Genomic DNA, 25,966 nt, shown 5'->3' on the forward strand with positions numbered 1-25,966 from the left:
GGTTTTCTTTATTCTTTGTGTTTTTTTTTTTTTTTTTTTTTTTTTTTTTTCTCATGGGTTTTTATATTGAAATGTGTAAATATTTCAGCACAAGTAGTTTCACCGTTAATGTACTTTGCTCCATTCTGAGGCAAAATAATATATATTTTTATAAGACAAAACTGGTCAAATAAGCTGTCTCAGTTTATGATTCTTTTGAAGGTTTTGTTAAGTTTGTATACTGTAATGTCACAGGCCCTCTCAGTTTCGTTTCTGTGACATTGTGATTTATAGTAAGAAATACATATTTAGTGTTCATCCTTCCTCGGCACAGAGCTCCTAAACCCTTCAGATTTCCTATGATGAGAGCTATAAAGGTGTCTGGTTATGGCAACGATGTGGTTTTTGGGCCTTACCTAAGCGTGGGGCCTGGTTGCCTAGAGAACCAGCCACTGATGAGTTTGTTGGAACTTTCTCTGCCACCCCTTAACTGACCTGTGGGTTAGGGAGAGGGGCTGGAGGTTGAGTTCGATCGCATATCATGGCTAGTGATGTAATCAATCATGCCTGTGTAATGAAGCCTCCATAAAACCCCAAAAGGGTTAGGGTTTGGAGAACTTACGGCTTGGTGAACATGTGGTGATTCAGGGAGTCATTCTCTTAGAGAGGACTTGGAAGCTCTTTGCCCTTTCCCCCGCCTTTCCCTTTGCATCTCTTTCATGTAGTTGTTTCAGTTATATCCTTTTATAATAAACTGCTAATCTGGTATTCCTGTGAACTGGTCTAGCAAATTAATCGAATCCATGGAGGGGGTTGTTGGAACCTCCAGTGGTAGGTCAGAAACACAGGTGGTAACCTGGACTTGCATCTAGGTCTAAAGTCGGGGGGAGGTAGGGGGTTGGGCAGTCTTGTGGGACTGAGCCCTTAACCTGGGGAATCTGATGATAATATCTCTGGGTAGATAGTGTCAGAACTGAGTTGAATTGTAGGACATCCAGCTGGCGTCTGGAGCATTGTGGTAGTGTAGGAAACCCCTTCTCCCCACATTGGAATTAGGTGTAGAACCCTTAAGTTCTTTACAGTACAGAAAGTAAATGTATGCAGTTTAAAATAGGAGCTTAGAGTAGCCAGTCTCCAAAGATGGACCAGGTCTCCGGGATTGATGTCTTTGTGTCGTCCTCTGCTGCATTGATCCAGGCTCACCCGAGACTCTAACTACAGAAGGTGACAGAAATGATAATAGCTGCTGTATGACTGGGGAGCCCTCAGCTGCTCTGTGAGAAGTTCAGCTGCCCTGTTGGAAATGGCACGTGGAGAGGGGGACGTTCGGACCGACATGGAGGTGTCCCGGCAGAGCCCAGTCTCCTGCCGCTCCTCTGAGGCACCGGACATGTGAGTGCAGCCATCTCGCGTGTTTCAGACTCATCATCACCTGGTGGCCGCCACACGAGATCTCAAGTGAGAGCAGTAGAACTGCCCAGCTGAGCCCCAGTCAACCAACAGAATCCGGATAAATAGTAAAAGGCTTGCTGTTTCTCGGCATGACATTTTGTGGTGGTTTGTTACATAGGGATAGATGGTAAGCAAAACAGCTAAGTCGAGATATTCCAAAGTACAATTTTAGAATTTTAAAATTCAACCTGTACGCTAGTTGAAATCTCATTTAATTTGTCCAAGTCCTCTCATTTGTAGAGGGATAAATTTCAGTGTCTTCCTGTTTGCAATATTTACAAACAGTTGTCAACAATAGTTGTAGTTCACTAAGTTTCAAAAGCTGGAGGCTTTGGGTGTTTTATTTATTTAATAAGTTTTTTTAAAAAAAGATTTTTCGACTGATATTGAAAAAAAAAAGTAAAGCCAACATTTAAAGGTCTCATTTATAAAATAGTTCAAGACTTGTGTATGTCAGCTTAGGCTGATTGACAAAATGGTTCTTCCTCTTCAAACAGTCAAATGTTCCTAATAATCAACTGATGATAACCAGCAGAGAGATAGTGCACACTGCCAGGAAGAAGTATTTATTTTTAATTAAACATCAGCTTTCTCACAAAGATCAGGTAGTTCACTTATTCTGTGTATATATAAAATATTTAAAATTTGACAGCTATAGCTTGTGTTTTGATTGTTAGACTATGGAAGCTTATTTGGATGAAATTATAAGTTAGGTGTCTGTCACAACCAGATTCAAGTGTATTTCTGCTCCCTGGGTTTCTTAATAAGAACATTGTTTTTATTGTGATGCTGTACTCCAACAAAATTTGCATCTGTGTCATCTCTGCAAAATCAAGTAATTATTTGTTCAGTGCTAACCTCTTTAACTGAATTTACATCGGCAGTCACAATAATGTCAGGTGTTTTACCTTCAACGAATAGATTTCTGAACTTTTTTTCTTTGATTTAATGTTAGGTTTTTAAAAATAAGCCAGTATTTAAATTAATTTAACTCATTTTTCTCTTTAAAGCACCCATGACTTATATAAAACTTATATTGTTTAGTTGTTTGTGAAATTCTTCTGCTTCTGGAGCCAACAAATTAATAACTACTGCTCTTCTTCTTGTACATACAGTAGAATTTTGGTTGTGAAAACAGGCACTATTTAGAGTACTCATTTTATCTCAACGAAAAGTCATGCTTCAGAGTTTTATGTAACTGTATCTTCTGAGGCTTCTGTTAAATTGCCATCTTTAAGCACAGGCTTCTTAACTGCTAATTTTTTATGTAAATGTGAATGTTATTTAGCAGATTCGGGTCTTGTAGAGGTACGCTGGCCTATGATAGATGTTCAAAAGCATTTTGTGTAAATTATAGATCATACTTTTCCAAGAAATGGAAATCCAGAATTTAATTTTTCATTAAGCATTTTTTTTTTTTTTGGCTGCACCACGCTTGAGGGATCTTAGTTCCCTGACCAGGGATTGAACTCGGGCACTCGGCAGTGAAAACGTGGAGTCCTAGCCACTGGACTGCCAGGGAATTCCCTAAACATACTTTTCTGAGTTCATTGTTGCTGATAGATTTTTTTTTTTTTTCCAAAATAAAAAAGCCTAACCCCAAATACATACTTTCAGGCTTACAGAATATAAAAATGATAAAAGCAATGCTTTCAGTTTGCTGTCCTTCAGGAATCTAGAGGTCCCCTACACATATGCCGTGGTCGCCTAACCTACAGGTTCTCTTACTTCTCATGCCCTGCTGACTGCTGGCATGGTGCGTCTGTGTCTCTTGCAGGCTTGGGCTCAGGCCAGGGCCCAAGCAGCTGGTATGTTCAGAGGCACAACGTCATGCATATTTCTCCCACCACCACCCAAGACTGGAGGGCGCCGCCAGTATTGCACGTACCTGTCCTCATCAACGGATGTCCAGAATGCTGGTAGTGTTAGCTTTGTAATGGCTGGAAGAAGGGTGGGGGAAAGAGTGAAGTTTTGGCCTCTACAGAGTGACCCACATGTCCAACTGAGATCTCTTCACTGCTCTTGTCTCTCACACACTTTTACTGGTGATGGTGGTAGAAGCTGGAGTCTACCAAACCCATGCTGGTTTGTCTTAAGGTTTGTTAGAAAACAAAATATACGGGACAAATGCTAAACCAGATGGGACAGGGGGTGTACACTGGGCATGTCCTGGGTGAACTAGGATGATGTGGTTCCCCTGGTGAGGACCAGTATGTATGTATATGTTTATCTGTCTCTTCTCATTAGAGAAAGCTCTGTGAGAGTAAGGGTTTGTTTGTTCATCCGCTGCTGAATCCGCAGAGCCTACGTCAGTGCTGGCACCATCGTGGGTACTCCTTTGATGTTAGTTGAATGAATGAATAAATGTAATTCGTAGCCAGAATTGCATTTAGCAAGCTTCCCATGAAGAAAGTCCCTTGTCTGTCTCTTATCTTACGTATGAGCTGTTGACTTTGGGATGGAGACCCCCGTAGACTCTGTAAGTAGGCCTAGAGCCATCTGGTCTGGAAATGCTGGGGTCCTGTGCACCTTGAGCCTGGACCAGAAGGGGAAGGTGATCCTGGGGAGAGTCTGTACTCTTGGCGCCACAGAAATCCTTACCTACGGGGAAGGGCACTGCTATGGGCGGGCCAGAGCAGAGCAGGCTCTCTAGAGTGTGGGCCCGTCTTGCCCAGGTGTGATGTTTGGTATCATATAGGATTCATGTAATAATCAGCTTCCGTCTGGTGGCCCACGGTGCTAAGGTTTTGGTGATCTTTTCTATGGGAGCAGTACAGTGGCATCTGGTATTATCATTTCTGCCTGGCACTGTGCCGTTGTGTCAGGCTGGCCTTGTGGAAGATCTCTGTGGCCAAGGATTGGTCGTGAAAGGTTTGGTGGGGTAAAATGCCCCAGGGAGACGTTACACATGCTGATGTCTGGGCTACAGCAGCAGCCGTCTTACTGGTCTACCTACTCTTGTCTCCCTCCCTTTCCACCTGTCCTGCACACTGCTACCTGGCAGTGCCTCTTAATTCCAAAGAGTTAAGTATATTTTGTTTTTACTGCTCGATAAGGTAATGCATGCTCTTTGTAAAAAGTTTAAAGTATTATGTAAATGAAAGTAGAAATCTTAATGTAATTCTACCTCTGAAGAGAAACACTTTTGTCAACTTGGTATACATTCAATTATTTTTTTGCACGTATACCAACAGATATATGTTTTGTACTTTTGGGTTTTTTTAAACATTTCTAATTTAAAAAATCACTGCTGTGCAGGTTACTTGTTTTCACTTAGTAAAGAATCATAATCAGTTTTCCGTGACAGTACTTACTGATCTACCTCATTCTTTTTAATGGCTGGATCATATTCTGTATTATGGATTTGCTGTGTTTCATTGAGCTGATCATAGATCTTGGTGTCATTTGCAGCAATACTACCATAAATACCTTTTCATATTTGCATTTGCATACTCGTGTAGGCATTTCTATGGGACATATACTGTATGCTGATTAATTTTTAGTAAATACTTCTTTAATTCTGTTGCAGCCCGGTTTGGAAATTTCCAGTGGCTCTGATCAGTTTTAGGATAAAGTCTAGAGCAGTGCTGTCTAATAGAAATATAATGTGCAACACAAAGTAATCAAAAACCTTCTAGTATGCATGTTGTAAAAAGTAGAAACAGGTGAACATAATTTTAATAACACTTTATTTAACCAAACGTGTCCCACGTATTATCACTTCAATTCAGTATGTAGTCAGTATCAAAACATAGCTAAAATGATACTTGACATGCCTTTTTTGTACTAAATCTTTGAAATCTGCTGTGTATTTTGTACGTAAAGCACATCTCAACTTTGATGATCCACATTTCAAGTTCTCGAAGAGTTGCATGTGGCCAGTGGCTACTGATGGGCTAGCACAGATCTAGACTCCTTAGCCTGGTACTTAAGGAGCCTTACAGGTAAGCCACTGTCAATCAAATAGAGCCAACCTGCATTTGTTCCTGATATTCCTGTTACCCGCAAACCTCTTGTACTTCCTCTGTATTTTTCGTGAAGCCTGCCCATCACTCGGGCAGGGTTTCTCAACCTTGGCATTATTGACACTTGGGCTCAGATAATTCTTTATTGTGGAAGGTGGTACCATCAGTCCTGTGCATTGTAGGAAGTTTACCAGCACTTCTGGCCTCTGCTCACTAGATGCAAGCGGCAGTTTCCCACCCGAAGCTGTGACAACCAAAAATGCCTCCAGGTTGAGGGCCATACTTCAGGGCCAATTTCAAATCTCTGCTTATCCATGAAGGGTTTTTTTCTGGCCAACTGGATGAGCCTACTCTAAGCTACCCTTCATCTGAACTTGCCTTATTGTCCAGCCAGTGTGGTAAGTATGTTATAGGGAAAAATCATTTAGTGGTCAAGTTTGAGAAGTGCTGGATTAAAGAAAATTCCAGAGCTTTCTTAAATGTGGGCTTTCTCGTAGAGTTTAATAAGCTACTGTACCTTCTGCATCTCCAGGAAAAGCTTTCCCATCTAGCATGTCCCGAACTTATTGATCATTGTCATAGACATTTATCCTTTTCTGCTCTTCAACAACCAACTCACATCCTCTTATTGTTGGGAGATCTCCTAGTATGTAGACTCGGTTGGGTCTACTACAGAGGAAGGAGTAGATCTTTCCTCTCCTACCGGGCCCCGCAGTCACGCATGGGTCAAGTACCAGATGTGTTTATATGGACTTGGGGCCCCGAGTGAGTTCAAGATGGCAGTGGTGTCCGGCAGCAGCTGCTCGTGGCATCTTGGCCAGACTGTTGCTCTTAAACGCTGGCATTATTCTTCCAGCTTTTGGCTCTCTTTGGTTCCTGTCTGTTTTCTGATCTTGTTCTTCTCTTCTCCATTATCTGAGTTCGTAATATCCTTCCCTTTTTGTTTCAGTCAACAAAGTCAGTTTTCATCATTTTTCAACTGAAAGATTCCTAACTGATGGAACCTGTGGGATCAGTTGGGAGCCGCTGGTTGAAAGCATTGCTTTTTGCTCTCATGTGTGGACTTACATTTTGTATTATTCACTCCCTTTCCTCCCCAAGCTTTTTCAGGAGAGGAACAACCTATTTACTGCCACTGCGTTCCTCACACCGTTTAGCACAGTGCCTGTACTGAGGAAACGCTAAGTGGAGAGGCTGTAGGACTTGCACGTGGGCACCTCGTTCCACCAAGGATTTATGCTCGTCTAGCTGCGTAACTGCAGCCACCAACTGCTGCTAAGCTTTTGAGGCTGATAACCAAGTGATTATGGGCATCCTGGGAACAAGTGGAGCTGAAATAGCCAACTGAGGACTGGAGCAAACAGTGTTTTAGGTGCCACAGTAAACGGTTGGGTTCTCCTTTCAGTGTCCAGAGTCACCTGCTGACAGTAGCTAATGAATCGAGGAGTATGATTGACAGAAGTAGGCAGCTGATTACCAAAGAGCAGCAATAGTTGAGAAATGGCTGATGTCTCAAGGAGGGATGAAGGATAAAAAGAAAGTGAGGAAGCTTTAAAATCCTGATGTGGCACTGCTGTGCAAAGCCCGGTGCAGGTGTGCACACACCTTGTCACGTGAACCCGAACTACCTTCCGCTCTGATGAGGTATTCTGAGAGAGCGGCATAACCCGTGTAGCTGGGGATGCAAGACCGCCTGATGGAAGAGGAGTGTAAGCAGAGGATAGACAAGACTGGTGCAGAGGAAACCAATCGGCAGATCAAGCAGGCCTTCAACTTGGTGCCAGCGGTCTACCAGAAGTATTTCAGAGGGTGTAGTAAACTCATCACTCACCTGGGCTTGGGTTGGTAACCTGAAGAATGGTCTGGCTGGTGAATGTATGTGGGTCGGGACTTAGAGATTTAGGAGCAGAGTTGCTGTGGGGAGATATCATAGTAGCAGGGCTTTGTGGGCTGTGGCCATATATGCTGCTAGGTTGCTGCTGTTTTAGTTTCTGGACTGTCCGTCTGGATTCTGAGGACTGTGCTTACACAGTAGAATGTTAGAATCTAGAGTTGGCTAATGCCCAGTGGGGACATGGATGCCTGGAGGGCTCACCCAGGGTTTACTGGATGCTAGACTAGACCTTGGGAAGAAGACTCATTCCAGACCCCACCTGCTGGAAAGGATGAGGCTCCCAGCACAGTCTCTGTCTTGTATCTTTATGGCTTAGGACCTGGGCAAGGCTGAGTCTCCTCACTTATGTAAACTGAATATCTTCTTAGCTTGGCTGGATCGGGCATATATTGACCTTCAGGGCTCCTTTTTTTTTTTTTTTTTTTTTTAACAAAGATAACCAGGGCTAAGTTTGAAAGACTAGACATGATGAAGTTGATACTTCACCAGTTTCAGTGCCTGAGGTAAAAGATAAATTTCCTGTGATGCAAGGGGTTTATTGAGCACCTATTTCTGTGCTAGGCACTTGTAACTGATTCCTGGGAAGTTGCAAATTAGAATTGAAAATAAACAACACAGAAATAATAGACATCTGGGTGCCTACAGTAGGAAGGGGTTCTCAGTAATAGACTCTGGGATTAAAAATGTACTGCACAAGAAAGGGGTGGGGTGGGAGGAATTGGGAGACTGGGATTGACACATCTATGTATAAAATAGACAACTGATGGGAACGTACTGTATAGCACAGGGAACTCTACCTCATGCACTGTGGTAACCTAAACGGGAGGGAAATCCAAAAGGGAGGTCGATATCTGTATGTGTATGGCTGATTCATTGTGTTTGTGCAGTGGAGGCTAACACAACTTTGTAAAGCAACCATACTCCAATAGAAATTAATAAAAAAAAATGTACTGCACAAGTGCATATGAAGAAATGACTGGAGACAACACTAAGGCAGAAATTTGGATGGTACAATTAAATGTAAAAACCCAGAAAGAATGAGAAGTAAAAACACAGGAAGTTTAGTTTTTCTTTTCCAAATTTGGGCAAGTCTCTAATGAATTATCACAATTGATTTTTCTCCTTTGAGAACAAAGGTGAAATCAAAATACAACATAAACCTCCGTTCGTGGAGTTGTCATTGGTATTACACGTTTTAGGAATATTGTACAGAAGTACAGGAATGTCCCTGCAGACAAATGGAGGTGATGGAAAGGCTATGAAGTACATTTGCAGGGAAAATGATCTCTGTCCCCACTGAGACTTAAATAGGAAAAATAAGAATCATAAAAAATTGTGAGAGGAGTATTTGAGAACAAATTTATAACTGAAAGGAGGGCCTGAAAGCCGCCAAAATGGCATACTAAGAGGAACGCTGGGATTTTCTTCTCGGGAGAGTTTTCGGAAAGGAGTATCATCACCTTCCAATTGTGGCTTCGCGTCTGTTCTCCCCAAAGGCCCGTGTACTCGAAACCCCTCCTGGCCCCGTAAGAGAAGCTTCTATGATCCTGATGAGATTGTGTGCCTTAGAATCACTTCTCCTGGAAAAAAAGACGCTAAAGGGTACTCAAATAAAATATTAAAAATGGTGAAGGACATAACAAAGGCCAGTCAGTCCTTTCTTTTCCCCAGACCCCATTATAGGAGAACAGGGTTATTTGATGAAATTAAGGAGTAGCAAATTAAGTGCTAATAAAATGGGATAGTCACTTATATAATTCATTACCATGGGAGATCATGGAGGCAAATTCTGTGGCTGGATTAACTATGGGGCTGGATGATTTTATGACCACTAAAGATATTTTTAGCCGTGATACTGTGGGAGAAGTAATCCTGTTCCATTCTCCCAGAGATGGTTTGCAGGGACCTCTCTGTCAAGTGGTGTCTGAAACGTGTGAGAGCAGGCCTCGTGGGTTCTAACCTTTGGTGAGGAGTTGTACTAAAAATTAGTTTTTAAGGGGAATGTCCTCAGGTATTACATTCCTGTCTCTGTCCCAACTTCTCTTGTGGAGATCCAAAAGCCTTTAATTAGAAGCAATTGGGGTACAGAGTTTCATTATACAAGATGAGGAGTTCCTGGAGATCTTTTGTATAGCAGTGTGACTGTAGTTAACAGTGCTCTGTTGTATACTTTAAATTTGCTAAGAGTAGATCTTAAATGTTCTCAGCATACATAAAAAACAAAAAGAAAAAAGGATACAGAAAATGTGTGAAGCAATAGATAATGTTAATTAGCTCGACCGTGGTGATTATTTCACAGTGTGTACATTTATCAGGACATACACCTTAAATATTTACTATTTTTATTTGTCAACTATACCTCAGCCAGGCTGGGGGGGGAAAAGTAAGCAGTAAAAAAAAAAAAAAAAAAAAAAAAAACACAAAAAAAAAAAAAAGCAGCAATTTGGAAAGACATCGCCCAGATCATTTCTGGTCTCTGGGAACCCTTAGTTTATTTCTTGAATGCCACCCGTGCGTCAGGTACCTTGCTTGGAGTTTTAAAAATCTGTTGGGAATATGAACATCTGGACAAATCAGTGCCATTCAGAAGGCACTAAAAAGATGGACTGTAAGTATTGAAAGCATGGAAGCACAAAGAAGCAAAGGAATAGCTCAACCTGTGTAGTTCAGGGAAGGTTCACAGAGAAGGTGGCAAATGAATTGTCAGGATAACGGAGGGCATGCGGAGGGAGCAAACAGCATACACAGGTCCAGAGACAGAACACGATGTGATGTGTCAGTGAGCTCCCAGGAGTTTAGGAAGGCTGTGCCTCAGGGTTAGGCGGGGTGGAGAGGGAGAAAATGGCACATGAGGGAGGATGGAGCCTGATGGTGAAGAGTCCGGGGATGGCCTGAGACCTCCCTCCTGCAGCAGGGCCTGGGGGTGGGGAGGGAGCTTCTAGGAGGTGTCATGTGACTGATTAAGGACCACCCCTCAAAGCCTTGCCCTACCGCCTAGGCTTCCCTCTTTTGGCCACTGTCAGCAGTGGCTTGGCGGTCACACTTGTATTTCACGCCACTCCTTACTTCTGTAATTTTGACTGTTGGCAGGGAAACAATCTTTACCAGGAACCTAATCACCATTATTAGTAGTGTTTTTTGTTTGTTTGTTTGTTTTTTGCGGTACGCGGGCCTCTCACTGTTGTGGGCCTCTCACTGTTGTGGCCTCTCCCATTGCGGAGCAACACGCTCCGGACGCGCAGGCTCAGCGGCCATGGCTCACGGGCCCAGCCGCTCCGTGGCACGTGGGATCTTCCCGGACCGGGGCGCGAACCCGTGTCGCCTGCATTGGCAGGCGGACTCTCAACCACTGCGCCACCAGGGAAGCCCCATTATTAGTAGTTTTTTTTAAAAAAAAAGCCTCTCCAGCCTTTGGGTAGAGAGGGCTTGTTACAGGTCTTAGATAAATTGGGATGAGTCTAGCATGTCTGCCTGGTCTGACTCTCTTGGGCTCTACCTAGGCCCAAACCAGTCTTTGGGTGGAGAAGAAGAGGCAGATTTCATGTCCCTGACCGTAGACTCCCATTTCCTCTGTGAAGCTGGGTCAGCAGACAAGCTGGAAAACATACAGTGTCTTCAAGGAGCAGATGGATTGAAACATTAAAAATCTGTTTTGTTACAAGATTTTGACTAACAGAATAATTTAACCAGAAAAAAAAGCGCTCAAACTTTGTTCCTTCTTCAGTGATATTTATTTATTTTATTTTTAATTTTTAAAATTCTTTTTTTTTTTTTGGCCACACTGCACAGCTTGTGGGATCTCAGTTCCTTGACCAGGGATTGAACCTGGGCCATGGCAGTGAAAGCTGGGAATCCTAACCACTAGACCACCGGGGAACTCCCATTCTTCAGTGATACAAGAATATCATTATTAATCACTCAGACTCTAATTTGGAATTTCTATACCGTTAATATTGATAAGAAGAATTGAATGAAAATGAGAGAATATCTTTTGTAGAAACTGGTTTTCTTGGTGGTCTTATCTTTGAGGTGGATGCAAATACTTTATTACTATTATGGTATGTGCTGTTCCATAGTACAGTATGCATTCAGCAGTTTTCTCCATCACGTTATAAAGAATTGTGTAATTGTGACATGAATTACATGTCATGTCTAATGAATCACCTTTCCCACAGCAGTTTTTTATTTTTTCTTTTTTTAAATAAATTATTTATTTATTTTTGGCTGCATTGGGTCTTTGCTGCGGTGCGCGGGCTTCTCGTTGCAGTGGCTTCTCTTGTTGCGGAGCACGAGCTCTAGGCAGGCAGTCTTCAGTAGCTGTGGCTCATGGGCTCTAGAGCGCGGGCTCAGTAGTTGTGGTGCACGGGCTTAGTTGCTGTACGGCATGTGGGATCTTCCTAGACCAGCGCTCGAACCTGTGTCCCCTGCATTGGCAGGCGGATTCTTAATCACTATGCCACCAGGGAAGCCCCCCACAGCAGTCTTTTAAGGCTCTTTTAAGATGATTCTTCAGGAACGTGAGGTTGCTAGAGAGATACAGAAATGAGTTTAGTTATAGAAGATAAATGGGTGTGTGTCCAGTTTACTATGAGGAGGCCACTTTTGTTATAGAGTGTCTGGGTGAAGTTGAAATGCACATGCACCAGACACTGTGTTTGGTGTTAGACATGCAAAGACGGATACGATCATGGCTCACATTGTCATAAGTACAAGAGACAATTTTACGACTCCTTGATGAAATACAGGCTCTGTAGTAGAGGTCTACCCAAATGTTAGTTCTAGCTCTGTAGTAGAGGTCTACCCAAATGTTAGTTCTATCTGGGGAGCAGGCAGTGGTTTCACAAAAGCTAACATTTAGGCTGGGTTTAAAATAGAAATTACAGTCAACCAGAAGAGGATGGAGGGTGGAATACAGGTAGGAGAGAGCATTTCAAAACAGAAGAACAGAGATGTTTCCCGGAATTTAGAACAGCTTGTTTTTTCTTTTCCCTCTTCTGACTTTTGTTATGTCAGTGCATTAATTTCTTTTTATTTTTAAATAAATTTATTTATTTATTTATTTTTGGCTGAGTTGGGTCTGTTGTTGTGAGCGGGCTTTCTGTAGTTGCAGCGAGCCGGGACTACTCTTCGTTGCTGTGTTCGGGCTTTTCATTACGGTGGCTACTCTTGTTGCGGAGCACGGGCTCCAGGCGCGCGGGCTTCAGTAGCTGTGGCTCACGGGCTTTAGAGCGCAGGCTCAGTAGTTGTGGCGCATGGGCTTAGTTGCTCCGGGGCATGTGGGATCTTCCCGGACCAGGGTTCGAACCCATGTCCCCTGCCTTGGCAGGTGGATTCTTAACCACTGCGCCACCAGGGAAGCCCCAGTGCACTAATTTCTAATACACTTTGAAAAATTCTCCTTTGAGGCAAGAATGGGCTGTATCCTATCAGCATCTAGTAGTTATTAATTTTATCAGCAAGGATTCCTTTAACCCCCAATATTAATTCACCTATGTGTTTATTAACCATTCATTCTCCTGGACTGGACACTCACAAATAAGTCTCTGCTGGCAGAAGTGAGGCCCGTGGCATGAGTAGCACATTTTCCTCCGTTGTTAGACATATCTGTGTAATGAATCAGTACAGGTTCTCCTAGTTCCAAATGTACTTGATTTTACACCAAGTAGGCCTTTTCATGGCTGGACTTCCTTCAACGAGGTTAGTTATTTGTAGTTCAGCAAAAAAGAAATATAAGGCTTAAAAGAGCTTTGCAACTTAGTGATAAGTCTGTCCTTTCAAGGACCATGTAAAAGCAGGTGAATATGTTTAATAAAACTTTTAAAGTGTTGTTCTTTTGCCTTTAGACCTTAGCTGGATCTCCAAAATACAAGTGAATCAACCGGCAGTTCTGAGGCGTGCAGAACAAATCCAGGCCCGCAGACCCGTGAAAAAGGAGTGGCAAGTAAGGGTTCTCCTTGAGAATTCTCTCCCTGTAGTTTACAGCCCTGGTCTCTTCCCTCAAGGCCACGAGATTGAATTTTGCTCAAGATGCATCTAAACTTAAAATATTGCAGCTGTCCATGACTTACTTTAATAATTCATATATGATGATGATGGGTTGGAGAAAGATAACACATTTATCCAAACAAGTTAAAAATCTTATCACTCTTGAGTGGCAAAGCCACAAATGAATTTGAGGCATCTTTATTCATGAGTGAATTAAATGGCATATTTTGTCAGTGTATTTATTCAGTTTCTTAGACATACCTTCTTTGGTTGGCTTCTATTTTAATTTTAAAACCGTAACACCTAAACCTGGTGTGTCCGCTGTTGAGGCCCTGAGGTATGAGTTGACCTTCTTTGACCATCACGTTTACCATACTAATTAATTTTCCTAAATCATTTTTCAAAATTCGAAAAATGATGTTTCATAGAGTACTTGTGGTCAGCACATTCTTCAGTGTGTACCAACGAAAGATGTGCTATGTATGCATCTCAGGACTAAAAGGAATTCAGAGTTGATTTCACACGTGATGGAATCCTTTAGGATGACAGGTCACATTTTGCTCATCCTTAGAAATAATCTGATTGAAAAGGTAAAAGGAATTCGTCAGAATGAGTTGTGAAATATGAATATGGTTTAAAAATTATAATTGGATTAAATTGAAAAAAAAACCAAAAAACAAAGAAGATGGAGACTCTTTTTACAGTGTCTCATTCCAGACCCCAGGCTGGAGGTAAAGTGTACGATAGAAACTCTTGTTCCCAAGTTCTCCCCTAGCGGGTGGCCCTCTGAGGCTCCTTGTGAATGAAATGGAAAAGTCACATGTGGGGAGACTTGATCTATTAGGGATTTCAATTTGGGTTACCTATGGGAGAAAAAACATTTATAAGCTCTTTTCTCCCCTTTTATTTTATTCTATGTAACCTTCATCTTTTTGGTCACTCTTGAGCATATATCAGAACATATGCCTTAGAACAGCATAGACAAGAGATTTTAGCACCCATATGTGCCTAATGGTTCTTTACTAACTAACTGGGTTGGAGATTAATTATTTTTTTAAACCTTGTTTTTAACTTTTCTTCAAACCAGGCTGCTTGGCTCCTGAAAGCTGTTACCTTTATAGATCTAACTACACTTTCAGGCGATGACACATCTTCCAACATTCAAAGGCTCTGTTATAAAGCCAAGTATCCAATCCGGGAAGATCTCTTAAAAGCTTTAAATATGCACGATAAAGGTAATGTGTAGTCTGTCTGGTGTTTACCGTTTTTACAATAACAGTTACTAAATCTAAGAGGACTTAAGATTCAGCTGTTAAAATGATGGTAGCAATAAAATCCATGATAGAATTGTGTACATAGAGAAATAATTGAGATTCTTCTCTGAGAAACAGCAGAGGAAGAATCTGAGTCTCATTTTTAGGTCAGTTCTTTCCCATCATGGATTAAAGTTGCAAGTATTGCGTTTATTTTTCTTTCTAGTTCTTCAGTTTTGGAAGTTTTCTATCTAGTGACTCTCAAATACTGATTCTGATTCCCTAGCCACATATGAAAAAGCCAGTCTCATTACTTAATAATCACACCTCATACATAAAGTATTTTCTGTGAGTAAATGAAATGCTTTTGAGAATAAAATACAAATGGGATATATTGCAAGCTTGTATATTAGGTTAGATCTTTTGAAAAAAAGTTATACTCACTCTCTTCGTATACATGAAAGAAAAGACTTTCTAAAGTTGCCGTAAGTTTAGAACCTTAACATTTTAGAAATGAAGGAGATTTTAAGAGTCGATGCCCTTGTTTCTAAGTGAGGAAACTTGAGACCTGGAAGGCGAAGTGGTATTTCCAGGACAATGTGTGTTGTTACTCAATGGGCTTGTTTTAGGAATCAGATCTAAACCATGAAGGGATCCTTCATGGTTCCCAGGTGCCTGTCTATAATGAATGCAGCTAGAGATGCTGCATTGGCCCAATGCAGGTATTTTATCCCAAATAGTTTGTGGATAACTTATAGACCTAAACAAACCTACAGCTTTTGAAAAGTAGTATTTTTCTTTTGAGTTGACAGTAAAACACCTACCATTTATACCACTTTAAAGCAACAGCTTTATATGAGTCTTATGTTAATTGTTTTAGGGTGGCTATTTGATTTTTCAATTTAAGATCTTATTCCTCAAAATGAGGGCTTCAGATCCAGATTTTATTATTTTCTGCAAAAGAGGGAATAGAATTAGGTAAATGTCATTTTGCTAAACAGGTGTAACTTGTTTTATTGCACTTTGCAGATACTATGTGTTTTACAGATTGAAGGTTTATGGCAGCCCTGCGTTGAGCAAGTTTATCGGTGCTGTTTTTCCAACTGCATTTGCTCACTTCATGTCTCTGTCACATTCTGATAATTCTTGCAGTATTTCAGACTCTTTTTTTTGTTTTTGCGGTACGCGGGCCTCTCACTGTTGTGGCCTCTCCCGTGGCGGAGCACAGGCTCCGGACGCGCAGGCTCAGTGTCCACGGCCCACGGGCCTAGCCGCTCCGCGGCATGTGGGATCTTCCCGGACCGGGGCATGAACCCGTGTCCCCTGCATCGGCAGGTGGACTCCCAACCACTGTGCCACCAGGGAAGCCCCTCAGACTTTTTCATCATTGTTATATTTGTTATGGTGATCTGTGATCAGTGATGTTTGATGTTACCATTGTAATTCTTAGGCATTTTTTAGCAATAAAATATTTTTGAATTAAGGTATGTACTTGTTTTAGACATAATGCTATTTCACAGTTAATAGACTACAGTATAGTATAAACGTAACTTTTATATGCACTAGGAAACCAAAAAATTCCCGTGACTCACTTTATTGCGATATTCGCTTTATTGCGATAGTCTGGAACTGAACCCACACTATCTCCAGGGTCTGCCTGTACTACCCTGTAAGGTTCACTTACATTTTTCTTCATCTGCTGTCCTCTTTGAATGCTGTAAAAACCTGGATTTTATTATCTGCATGAAATAAAACAGTTTCATTGGATCAAAGCCACCAAGTTTACTATTTAGGAATTTTTTTACAAATGGCACTATGTTAACCTCCAAGAACAATGTATCAAAAGTATTTTATTCCAGTGCTTGCTTTGGCAGCACATATACTAAAATTGGAACGATACAGAGATTAGGATGGCCCCTGTGCAAGGATGACACGCCAATTCGTGAAGCGTTGCATATTTTTTTTAAAAAAAGAGTTAAACATAGAACATGGCACCATAAAACTCCTAGAAGAGAGCATAGGCAAAATATTCTCTGACATAAATTGTACCAATGTTTTCTTAGGGCAGTCTCCCAAGGCAATAGAAATAAAAACAAAAATAGACAAATGGGACCTGATCAAACTTGCAGGCTTTTGCACAGCAAAAGAAACCATAGAAACAAAAACAACAACAACAAAAACAAAAAAAGACAAGCTATGGAATGAGAGAAAATATTTGCAAATGATGCAACAGACAAGGGCTTAATCTCCAAGATATACAAACAGCTCATATAACTCAACAACAGAAAAACAAACAACCCAATTGAAAAATGGGCAGAAGACCTTAATAGACATTTCTCCAAAGAAGACATACAGGTGGCCAGTAGGCACATGAAAAGATGCACACCATCACTAATTATTAGAGAAATGCAAATCAGAACTACAATGAGGTTATCACCTCACACCAGTCAGAATGGCCTTCTTCAAAAAGTCTACACATAACAAATGCTAGAGAGAGTGTGGAGAAAAGGGAACCCTCCTACACTGTTGGTGGGAATGTAAGTTGGTGCAGCCACTATGGAAAACAGTGTGGAGGTTCCTCAGAAAACTAAAAATAGAATTACTGTATGATCCAGCAATCCCACTCCTGGGCATATACCCAGACAAAACTATAATTCAAAAAGGTTCATGCATCCCTATGTTCATAGCAGCACTATTTACAATAACCAAAACATGGAAACAACCAAAATGTCCATTGACAGATGAATGGATAAAGAAGATGTGGTACATATACACAATGGAACACTACTCGCCATAAAAAAGAACAAAACAATGCCATTTGCAGCAACATGGATGCAGCTAGAGGTTATCATTCTAAGTTAGAAAGACAAATATTACGTGACATCACTTATATGTGGAATCTAAAATATGGCACAGATGAACCTATCTACAAGACAGAAACAGACTCACAGACATAGAGCACAGACTTGTGGGTGCCAAGGGGGAGGGGATGGGGGAGGGAAGGATTGGGAGTTTGGGATTAACAGATGTAAACTATTATATATAAGATGGATAAACAACAAGGTCCTACTTTATAACACAGGGAACTATATTTAATATCCTGTGATAAACCATAATGGAAAAGAATATTAAAAAAAGAATGTCTAGATGTGTATAACTGAGTCACTTTGCTGTGCAGCAGAGATGGGCACAACGTTGTAAGTCAACTATACTTCAAGTAAAAAATATAATAAAATTAAAAAATACATATATTTTATTCCGTTACGGTGATGATGAGAAAATGATCCACGTTGTCAAGAGCCAGAAGGGAATGTGGAAAGTAAAAACCTTTTAATTTGTTGCAGTATCGTAGGGGAATTATTTTTTCTCTCATTTTGATTTCTGCCAATGTTGAAGTATAAATAATAATTAAAAGCATATTGTGTGACTTGAACTTCACATAAACTAGGCTGTTATGATTTCTTTCTTCATAGGCATTACTACAGCTGCCGTTTGTGTTTATCCTGCCCGGGTATGTGATGCAGTAAAAGCATTAAAGGCTGCAGGCTGTGATATCCCAGTGGCATCAGGTAAAATTTGTGGCTTCTGTTGTCGTTTAATCAACATGTTTCCCGTTCTTCAACTCAGACACTTTGGGGTAGTATCTCTGTAGTTTTATACTATGATTTTAATTAGTTTTATATATTTAATTGGTTGTATTTATCTATTATTTTCATATTTATTAATTGCCTGTTGAGTAGCAGACATTATATGTATTAATTCCTAAGAATATAGAACTGTATCTCTGTCCTTAAAGGAAACTTAGCTGTTTAGGGGGAATAGTCAAGTTTAAAAAAAAATTGTAACACAGGACATGTACTATTATTTATATGTAAAATATAACAATAAAGATATGCAGAAGGTACAGTTGTGACCCCGAGTGGGTAGTGACTTATTCTGCAGAGGTTGATGACTCTCATTGGGTAGGGGGATGCTTCACAGAGGAGATACTAAGACCCCTGCATTGGGTCTTAAGGTTAAGGAAGAGTTTAGAGAGTTGATAAACTAAGGAATGGCGTTTTAGACAGAGGAACTAGCACATGTGAAGGTGCAGAAGCACAGTTCAGGGAACTGAAATGGGTTTGTAATTGTTGGATCCTAAGGTAGGACAAAGGCAGCGCTTGGGAGTTGAAGCTGGAGAGGTAGATTGGGGTCAGATCCCATGGGGAAACCATACCAGGCCGTGGCATCTGGGTTTTATTTTGGTGACGGGGAAGATACCAAAAGATGTTAAGCAGAGACATACCATGATCCGCTTCATGACGTAGTTAAGGTAGGGGATGGTAGTGGACAAATTGTAGAGGGGTGAAATGGAGTTAGTTAGACTCATCACAGGCCACGTGGGAGATGATGAGAGCCACCCCCAAGCCTGAAAGATAAAGAAAAGAGAGTGTGTTCAAGAGTTTTTGACTTAAGATAGATGTAGGGACTTACCTGGTGGTCCAGTGCGTGTAAGAATCTGCGCTCCCAGTGCAGGGGGCCCAGGTTCGATCCCTGGTCAGGGAACTAGATCCCACATGCTGCAACACAAGGCAGCAAAGATCTGGCACAGCCAAATAAATAAATATTAAAAAAAAAAATTACTGACTTAAGATAGATGGAGTAGGAGAACGAGGCATGAGGGAGGGAAAAGTCTTACTAAAAGCTTCCCTGTATGTGTGTGTGTGTGTATTTACATATGGATAGATACATATAAAATTAGATTCTCCTTTTAAAAAGTATTAGAGGAATATCCTGGTGCTTTAAAGAAGGAAGCTAAAAAAATCATTATTTTATTAGGGATACATCAAAAGAAACAGACTATACAGTATTTATATACAACCTATTTGTGAAGATTCCCAGAGTATTTGTTAGCTAGCTACACCTTTACCAACCTTCATTTTTCATTAGCCTCAGTCAATTCAGCTTTTCCTTTATACAACAGGGAAACATGCTTTCCTCTAAGGTAACAGACCCAAGGAATTTAATAACATCAAGGAAACATGAAAGGTTATCTTTAGACACAGGAATGGAATTAATGATTAGCATGTTAAAAATGTTACTACTTTTTCCAAAGTGTCATTGTGTGTTTATTTTCCTTTTATTTATGCGTGGCCCTGCTCTTCCCAGTTTACCCCTGCCCCAGTTTTGTGGACGAATTAGGTGCTTTTCCATCGTGCAACATCTCCCGTTTATTCTCATCTGCTTGGCTGTTCACTTTAAAATGGGCAGTGGGAGGAACCTATATTACAGTTTGGTTACAACAGCTCTAAATGTAAATGAGTAAATCATGACAGTGATAGCCAACTTGGTCATGAGTAGGATCCAGAATTAACTAGTGCCCATCAAGACAGGGCTGTAGCTACTATCTTATGACTTTCACTTTGACGATGACATATCTTCTTAATTGCTATTTACTTAAAGCACTCCCATGAGCATCTCTGTAGCAACTTAATCTCAGGTCTTCCAAAGGATATAGTACTAATATTTATCCTAACGTCAGTACTATATAAAATTGCACTCAGTTTCTTTATACTTCACTTTGCAAGGTAGGCATGAAGTTCTGAAGTGTCATTCATGCTTTGGTCTAAATGCTAATTTTTTTGGTCTGAAATTCTTTGTTGAGATACTGACCAATTGCAATTTGTCTCCCTCCCTCCCTCTCTCCCTCCCTCCCTCTCTCCCTCCCTCCTTCCCTCTTTCCCTCCCTCACTACCTTCCTTCCTTTCTTTTTTTGTTTTCTTCTTTCTCTACTAGTGGCCACTGGCTTTCCAGCTGGGCAGACTCATTTAAAAACACGATTAGAAGAGATCAGATTGGCTGTGGAAGATGGAGCTTCAGAAATTGACGTGGTAATTAACAGGACCTTGGTGCTGACAGGCCAGTGGGAAGGTAAGTGCACACACATCCTTACCCAAGAGGGAGACTTGGTTCTTCCCTGGTCAGTCCGATGGCAAGGATCTGATAAGAGGTAGCATGGTGTGGAAGTCACTGTTCTAGATTACAAGTCCCTCGATCAGAGGGTGAATTGAGGAGAAAACTCGACCAAGATTGCGCATCCTGCCCACCTGCATGAACTTTTTAGATCCCTTTAGGCGATTAGTTATTTCCATACAGTGGATTATTAACTTTTATTCTATTCTCTACTGTTTTGCTACTCAATACAAAAATCACTCCAGGCAAGTCTTTTATGCAGAGTTTATTTTAATATGATGGAGGAAGCTTTCCTTTTTTATGTTAATCTTTGTGGGTTTGGAGGTTGTGGGATTATTAATTAGTCTGCTAAGTCTGTTTTTACTCCTGTTCTTGAACGTAGCTCCTCTGGGTATTATTACGTATTCACCTTCGAGATTCATGATTTACTATCGTGTCAATTACAATAGGGCATTTCCCATTCCAGTAACAAGCTATTATTTTTTTGATGGAATTGATTTTACCTCTGCCTTAAATGCATTTTGTATACTTAGAGATTGTTGATAGCTAAAATAAGTACAATTCTGTATTTCAGAAAAATCATTGTAACAAGTAGTTTAAGTAAAAATTTTTAACACAGTCATAGGATTAAGCCAGAATAACGTGTTGTCTCTTTAGATATGTGAATATCAAATAACTGGCGTATTTTATTCTAATTACAAAGGTTATACCTTCTCACTGTTAAAAACAAAAGTTCTGACCAGAAATAAAGAAGTGGATGTTCTACATAATCTCATCCTCTACACATAACCCTTGATAACACTGCAGTGCACAGCTCTGCAAGCTTTTTTCTCTTCATACACACACGTACAACGCCCATCCTTCTGTTAAGTTTAAAATCAAAATTTTTAAAAAGTGAAAAAATTAAAAATAGGACTATATTTAATGTATTTTTTCTTAACCTACCTATCGGTCTTGCCAATATCTCATAGATATCTATGACTCTATCCATCAATCCATCTATCTCATCTTCTGTAAATTATAATTCCATTGTTTATCCATTAAGAATTGCTTTTGGTTATAGAGCAACAAAGATTCAGTCAGTGGTTTAGATGCTCAAGGATTTACTCTCTCACATGAAGTTGGGAAGTAGGTGTTTCAGGGGTGTTGTGAAATACAAAGTTCTTGGAGACCTGGACTACTTTTATCTTCCACTTCCAAAGAGTGTGGCTTCTGTCCTCATACTCAAGGACACTCCATTGTCTGTGATGGCTTTTGAAGCTCCAGCTTTTACATTCATCTCCCGGACAACAGGAAATAGGGGCTTGTCGTGTCCCCAAATCTCACACACCATCTTTGCTTACACCTCATTGGCCCTAAGTGAGTTCCGTGGCCAGGCTTGGCTGCAAGTGAAGCTGGAAAAGGTAGTCTTTTGGCTTGGAATATTAGCTACATTCCCATACATTCTTTTTTTTTTTTTAATTTATTTATTTTTGGCTGCTCTGGGTCTTTGTTGCTGCATGCGGGTTTTCTCTAGTTGCTGCAAGCGGGGGCTACTCTTCATTGTGGTATGCGAGCTTCTCACTGTGATGGCTTCTCTTGTTGCAGAGCACAGGCTCTAGGTGAGCGGGTTTCAGTAGTTGTGGCACACGGGCTCAGTAGTTGAGCCTCGTGGGCTATAGAGCGCAGGCTCGCTAGTTGTGGCACATGGACTTAGTTGCTCTGCAGCATGTGGGATCTTCCCGGACCAGGGCTCAAACCCGTGTCCCTTGCATTGGCAGGCAGATTCTCGACCACTGTGCCTCCAGGGAAGTCCCCCCCATACATTCTTAATATGTTAGATGGTGCACATTTCTGTGCCTTAATGGAAAGGAGTTGGCAGGGAAAGAGAGTGGGCTGCGTGAGCCAAACAGGATGTGATCATAAAAAGCCTCACAGCAAAGGTTGAGGCAAAACAACAATAACAACAGTGTTTAAATAAAAAGATTTATGAAGTCAAAAGGCACAGCTGTCTGGACAGCTATGAGGCAGGTCATCTCAGAGATTCCAGTAGCCCCTGGGAGCATCCCTGTATTCAAGGAGAATCCAGTCACACAGCAATTCTGAAGGATCTAGGAAAACGAATGTCAGGCCATTCCCATTGCCTGATACTCCCATCTGTACTTACCAACATCTTTTAGGCCTTGCCAGGTTTAAATTCTTGACAGTTCACAAATATCTTTTTGTGCTTTTGATTTTTGATCCTTTTCTTGTAGTTCATGTGTGCTTTGGGCAGTTGCAATCATTCTTAAATGGCTTATTTTAAGTAGATGTCCCTTGTCCTTGTATATTAATTCTGCTTGTCTGTTCCTTGTCATAGATTTCAGTTAAGATTTAAGGCCTAGAGTAAGAAAAAAATGAGTCAGCATAATAACTTAAAACAAATCTAGAAATAAACTCTATGTCATTTATTTGGATAAAAAACTGTATGTCCTTTATCTTTTATTAAGTAGTTACAGATATAGAAGTATAGTTTATATTATAACTTGTGCTCTTGTCTCTAGAATACTACTAATTGGAAAATAAAATACTATAGGAGATGAGATTTGATGTAATTGCCTTTCCCTTAATGAACTAGAAATGGTTGTTTTTAAGAACTGATAATTTCCCAATAACAGACATTCATGCAAAATATAATAACACATCTTTGTCCCAGACCATACTTTTCTGTTAACTCTTTTTATGGTGTTAATAACCTCTTGACCCAAAACAAATTGAAAAGGAACATTTAATACTAGAAATTTAATTCTAACTAGAAAACTGCAAATGTCTTAGGCCTTTTTTCACTGCAGTGTTTTATCTTAATTTCAGTTCTCAATTTGATTACCTATTGTATTTTTTGGTGTCGTGTTTTAATATTAGCTCTTTACTAAAATATGAGCCTAACATTGACTTCTTGGAATTTGCTGATGGAAGTGTCTGTGAGGCTGTTCCACCTTCTAATCCAGGATCCTCTTCTCTGTGCACTGAGGTGTGTAGGACACTGGTTAAAGCACAAAAGAAAGAATCTTGTTTTCTAAACCTGGCCATTCAGAGTGTACCTTCACCATTTCTCATGGTCACAAGGGTCCATAGTTTAGGGTATGGACTCAAAGGGGAGACTGGAGAGGGCTCGTATTCCTCTTCTTGGATTCTCCTTGACGACCATTTAAAATCTACTCCCTCAAACTTCTAACTTTTCCACCCACCTTGAGGCTCCTTAAGTACTGGCAGACAACCTACCTGCCGCTTCTCGGGAAAGATACAATCTGTTACGCAGGAACTTCTCAGTGTCCTTGCATCAGATCTACTCCCCTTGCTTCTCCTCTTCTCCTTCCTCCTGAATCCAGTCCCTGGGCCGTGCTGTGGCTCCCACCTCCTCCCATAGTTTCACAGCCTTGGGCCTATTTTTTTTTTTGCGGTACGCGGGCCTCTCACCGTTGTGGCCTCTCCCGTTGCGGAGCACAGGCTCCGGACGTGCAGGCTCAGCGGCCATGGCTCACGGGCCCAGCGGCTCCGCGGCTTCGTTGTGGTGCACGGACTTCTCATTGTGGTGGCTTCTCTTGTTGCGGAGCGCGGGCTCAGTAGCTGCGGCTCGCTGGCTCTAGAGCGCAGGCTCAGTAGTTATGGCACACGGGCTTAGTTACTCTGCGGCACGTGGGATCTTCCCGGTCCAGGGCTCGAACCCTTGTCCACTGCATTGGCAGGCGGATTCTTAACCACTGCACCACCAGGGAAGTCCCTATCCAAACATTCTTATCCAGTAAAAAAAAAAAAGCCTACATGTCACCATTTCTCCTCATCCCCAGCTGAGTCTCCCTTTCCATTCTCCCCTTTGTGGCTGAAATTCTTAAAAGAGCCGTATGTACCTGTTTCTCTTGATTCTGTTCTTTCCAAGATAACAATGCCCTGTTATTTTGCTATGCCCAGGAGATACTCTTCAGTCGTTTAGCTTTGTCCTGCAGCAGCAGCTGACACAATGGACCGTTTCCTCCTGGAAACACTCTCTTGTCATGGCTTTGGTGACCCTGCTTTCTTCAGGTTTTCCTCCGTGTTTCTGAATACTGCTGCGTCTTGTTTGGAAGCTCCTCCGCTTCTTCTGTCATCACTCAAGTTCTGTCCCAGCAAACTCTCAAACGTCTCAGACTCTGCACACTCTCCCTTGGAAACCTCCTATCCTCACTGATTTCGGCTGTTCCCTGTGCTGAGGACCAAACCTCCAGAGCACGGAACCCGCATCTCTCTGACTCTGGAATCCGTGTTCCGTTTCCCCACCAGAATGATTCCCCATGAAACGATGCTTTTCATCGATTAGTTTCACATAAGCAGACATTCAAATTCAGTGAATCTTGACCAAAGCAGAGTTTTAGCCACTTTAGAAAGAAATGCATTAAAAAATATTTACATTTCCCTGACTTTATTTACACTTTCTATTAAATACAGTTTTTTCTAGATCATTCAGAACTATTGTATCAGTAATTATAGGCACCTCATTTTATTTCACTTCTGTCTGTTGCACGCCACAGATTTTTGCAAATTGAAGGTTCGGGGTAACCTCGTGTCAAGCAAGTCTGTAGGCACCGTTTTTCCAACAGCATTTGTTCACTTCATATCTCTGTCACATTTTGGAAATGCTCAATATTTCAAACTTTTCCATTATTATTATATTTATTAAGGTGATCTGTGATCAGTGATCTTTGATGTTATCATTACAAAAAGATTATGACTTGCTGAAGGCTCAGATGGTGGTTAGCATTTCTTAGCAATAAAATATGTTTTAATTAAGGTAAGTACGTTGTTCTTTCAGACATAATGCTATTGCACATTTAGTACATTAAAGTATAGCGTAAGCATAACTTTTATATGCACTGGGAAACTGAAAAATTCATGTGACTCGCTTTATTCTGATATTTGGTTTATTGTGGTGGTTTGGAACTGACCCCGCAGTATCTCTTGAGGTTTGCCTGTATATTATTATCCTGGAATACAGTGACGTTCTTAGGGGCTACTGAAGTCTCCAAGGTGACTTGCCCCATAGCTAATGGTCCAGACTGCTGTGCTTGTTTTTGGATTTTGTATATCTTTGTATTTAAACATCTTTGTTATTGCTGTCGTGCCTGGTCCTTTGCTGTTAGGCTTCTTACTGTCAGCTCATTATACTGTCCTTCCCTCACTCCTTTCCATCTGGGTACAGCAACTTGCACCATCTAACTTATCGCTCCGGACGGTGGTTTTAACTGGATGGGGTGTGGAATGTATTGCTGGTTCTCAGAATTATCTGACAGATGTTTTCTGATTACTTGCCCCAGCTCCCTTCCTCACAGAATCTAGCACATTCCCCTGAATATGTGTAATATCAGGATTGGGGGTTGGATGTAAGGGAGGAGTAAGAATCTACACTGAAAATCACTCTAGGTGATTTTAATTCCACCCCTTCTTCCCCTGCCATCCCATAGTCCTAAGGAGAAGCACTAACTTGGAGCATCTTT

The 25,966-nt window shown here is 41.1% G+C and overlaps 1 protein-coding gene and 1 non-coding gene across 3 annotated transcripts in view; both read left to right on the forward strand.

The window, feature by feature from the left end:
• The window catches only part of DERA (deoxyribose-phosphate aldolase), a 116,992-nt gene that overhangs the window by 30,148 nt on the left and 60,878 nt on the right, over positions 1-25,966 (forward strand). For both annotated transcript variants that reach the window (XR_003001575.1, XM_024733397.1), the window contains exons 2-5: positions 13,134-13,231; positions 14,363-14,510; positions 18,002-18,097; positions 20,304-20,438. Coding sequence is in view for 1 of the 2 variants with exons in the window: in XM_024733397.1 (XP_024589165.1) it covers positions 13,134-13,231; positions 14,363-14,510; positions 18,002-18,097; positions 20,304-20,438 (477 nt within the window). In the remaining variant the exon portion in view is untranslated. The remainder of the gene's footprint in view (positions 1-13,133; positions 13,232-14,362; positions 14,511-18,001; positions 18,098-20,303; positions 20,439-25,966) is intronic.
• Positions 16,387-16,490, forward strand: LOC112391964 (U6 spliceosomal RNA). Its single transcript, XR_003001597.1, has one exon. It is a non-coding gene; the product is annotated as a U6 spliceosomal RNA (small nuclear RNA).

Source organism: Neophocaena asiaeorientalis, unplaced genomic scaffold, assembly GCF_003031525.2.
Source record: "Neophocaena asiaeorientalis asiaeorientalis breed wild unplaced genomic scaffold, Neophocaena_asiaeorientalis_V1.1 scaffold150, whole genome shotgun sequence".
Lineage (NCBI taxonomy): Eukaryota > Metazoa > Chordata > Mammalia > Artiodactyla > Phocoenidae > Neophocaena > Neophocaena asiaeorientalis.